General features: G+C 27.3%; 1 protein-coding gene across 1 annotated transcript in view; it reads left to right on the top strand.

Moving 5' to 3' along the window:
• Positions 1-2,447, top strand: part of LOC106688941 (uncharacterized) — a 29,698-nt gene that overhangs the window by 11,958 nt on the left and 15,293 nt on the right. The window contains exon 9 of the mRNA XM_014433645.2: positions 1,736-1,930. Within this exon, the coding sequence (XP_014289131.2) occupies positions 1,736-1,930 (195 nt within the window). The remainder of the gene's footprint in view (positions 1-1,735; positions 1,931-2,447) is intronic.

The following is a 2,447-nucleotide window of genomic DNA, read 5'->3' as shown; positions in this document are numbered from 1 at the left end:
TAAAAAATAAATTAAATTAAATTAATTAAATAAAATTATCAGCCAGGGGTGGCTGAAATTTCTGTATATAAGATCTAATTTTTATCTTATAAGTGTGTCGCGATTAACTTGTCATAGGCGTACTCTATGGGAGAAGAAGGGGTGAGAAATGCATACTATATTTATACACTGTTTTTCAGTATCAGGTGCATTCCAGCGAGGTATGGGTTGATAAGCAATATATATGTTCAAAATTATTTTTTATTTCTAAAATCACTTATTAAGTTTTCGAAATATTGGCTCATGAAGAAAATATATTTCCAGATCCAACTTTTGATAGGTATATGCATTACCTAAACAATTTTCCGACACTTTTTCAAGATAGATTTTTACTAACTTAAAATACAATATAATTTTTTTATTAACTGTAATGTATAATTTATTAAACTATTTGTTCGTAAATATGAAAAAAGTTGTTATAAAGCTGCACAATATGGGTGAATTTGATTTCAAGATATCACTTTCGCCTTTTTTTTTTGAGCTAGGAAAATATACCACGAAAGAACATATGAATTACTTTTTGCTAGTATATCAATAGCTCGCTGAGTCCAAATCGTACTTAATTACAGATATACGGCTTATCTACCTACGTAAAAACCGAAAACAATAATTATTTAAAGGGTAGAAAAACTCACGTACAGGGGAATAAAAAGAACATAGATAATTAACAATTTTTGATCCATATGAAATATTTACTTAACTACTTACGACCTTCAGTTATTTATTGAAATCCTATTCCATATAATTCATAACAAATGAATTCGTATTTTCAGCCAGTATTCGTGAGCTGTGTTCTTTAGATTATTGCCTTTATTGTTTCCCCTTTTCACAATTATCATTTTTAATTGTTTTAGTGTTGTTAAATATGTTGTTGTTATTATTACTCTTTATTAATTGTAATCAGTTATATAACCATAGATATCAACCTCGGAGTTTTAAAACTTAAAAGATTTGTTTGTCCATTGAAACGTAGTTGCTTAAGATGGAAGTCAAATTACGAAATCGCTGGAAAAAAAAAAGGTTAACTTGAAAATTATTTACAAACGTGTTCGTAACTATTTTTTGTAATTGAGTTCTGTTTTTTTTTTTTTAAATCTTTAATTAACAAGAGAAAATGAAATTTAAAAAATGGGATTTAGATTATTGAGAGAATAATCATTATTTACTATTGTATTATATTCAATGTATAAACTTACACTGGAAGACCTCAGTGGAAAAACAGGCGTATAAAACAAAAAATTCAATTTTTATTTATAAATTAAGGAGTTTTCAAATATTTCTGAAATATTAATTTCTATGTCTCAACTATTGAGTTTATTAATATGTGAGTATCATATTTTTTTTTCCCTATTTTTTTCCCACTAATGACTTATTTTTGTTAAACATTGGCGCATCACCTATACCCTTTTACCTTCTTTGCTTCGAATGCCCTATTGTTCAATAATTAATAAAAGTTAGTAACTTAACCATAAGAATATAAGACCTATCATAAAAAGTTTTATTCCGTTTACTTTGCTTTGTTTTTTTCCCGTGCCTCCACAAGCAACTCCCCCTAATAAGCTCATTCATTTTTTTTTTTAAATGTAACCTTTCTGGAATCAGAGATTTGTATTACTTCATGATTGTTATATTTATATCATCAAATTATATTATCATTATTTTTGAATTAATATTTATCTGTTTGTTTTTTTAATAGGAAAGATTGATGAGCAAGTATTTAAGTTATAACGGCACCTATGACTTTCCACCCCTTATGGACATGCTACGAAACACTTCCCTGGTGTTAGTTGATGCCCACTTCTCATTAGGATATGTTCGACCTTACCTCCCTAACATAGTTGAGGTTGGAGGTATGACCTCCCATGCAGTTGGTGGTGGTGAGCTGAACGAGGTTGTTTTATTATTATTATTATTTATTTTAAGTTATTTTCTCTTTTTTTCACTGAAAATTATATATTTTTAAAAAATAGATTTGATTTTACTTTTAATCTGAGTGTTATTCTTCCTCAATTTAAATATGAAATACGAAGATATAAAATTACTATTGAGTAAATTATATTTAGTACAAAGTCACCAATTTTTAATTACAATTTAAATTAATAAAAACAATACATGAATTCACCATGGATTATCATTTGAATTAATTATTTTTTTAGACCAATAAATAATAAAAAAAAGATATATTATGTGTCCACTCCACGAATTTCCACAAGCTGGGTAGCTTTTAAGCCATTTCGAAAACCATTAGTAAAGGATTATATATATATATATATATATATAAGTTATATGCAGAGCATAGGTATTATGACTCTTAATACCTAAACTCCCCATGTCAACATGCCAAATTGTATATATATAGGATTACTCAGGAGAATAAAGCAGTATCTCAGTGAACCTTGTGTGTCTCA

This window comes from Halyomorpha halys, unplaced genomic scaffold (assembly GCF_000696795.3).
Source record: "Halyomorpha halys isolate HHAL.00 unplaced genomic scaffold, Hhal_1.1 Scaffold1240.1, whole genome shotgun sequence".
NCBI classification, from domain to species: Eukaryota; Metazoa; Arthropoda; class Insecta; order Hemiptera; family Pentatomidae; genus Halyomorpha; species Halyomorpha halys.
The sequence above is the reverse complement of the archived record's forward strand: the minus strand, read 5'-3'. Positions and strand labels throughout refer to the sequence as shown.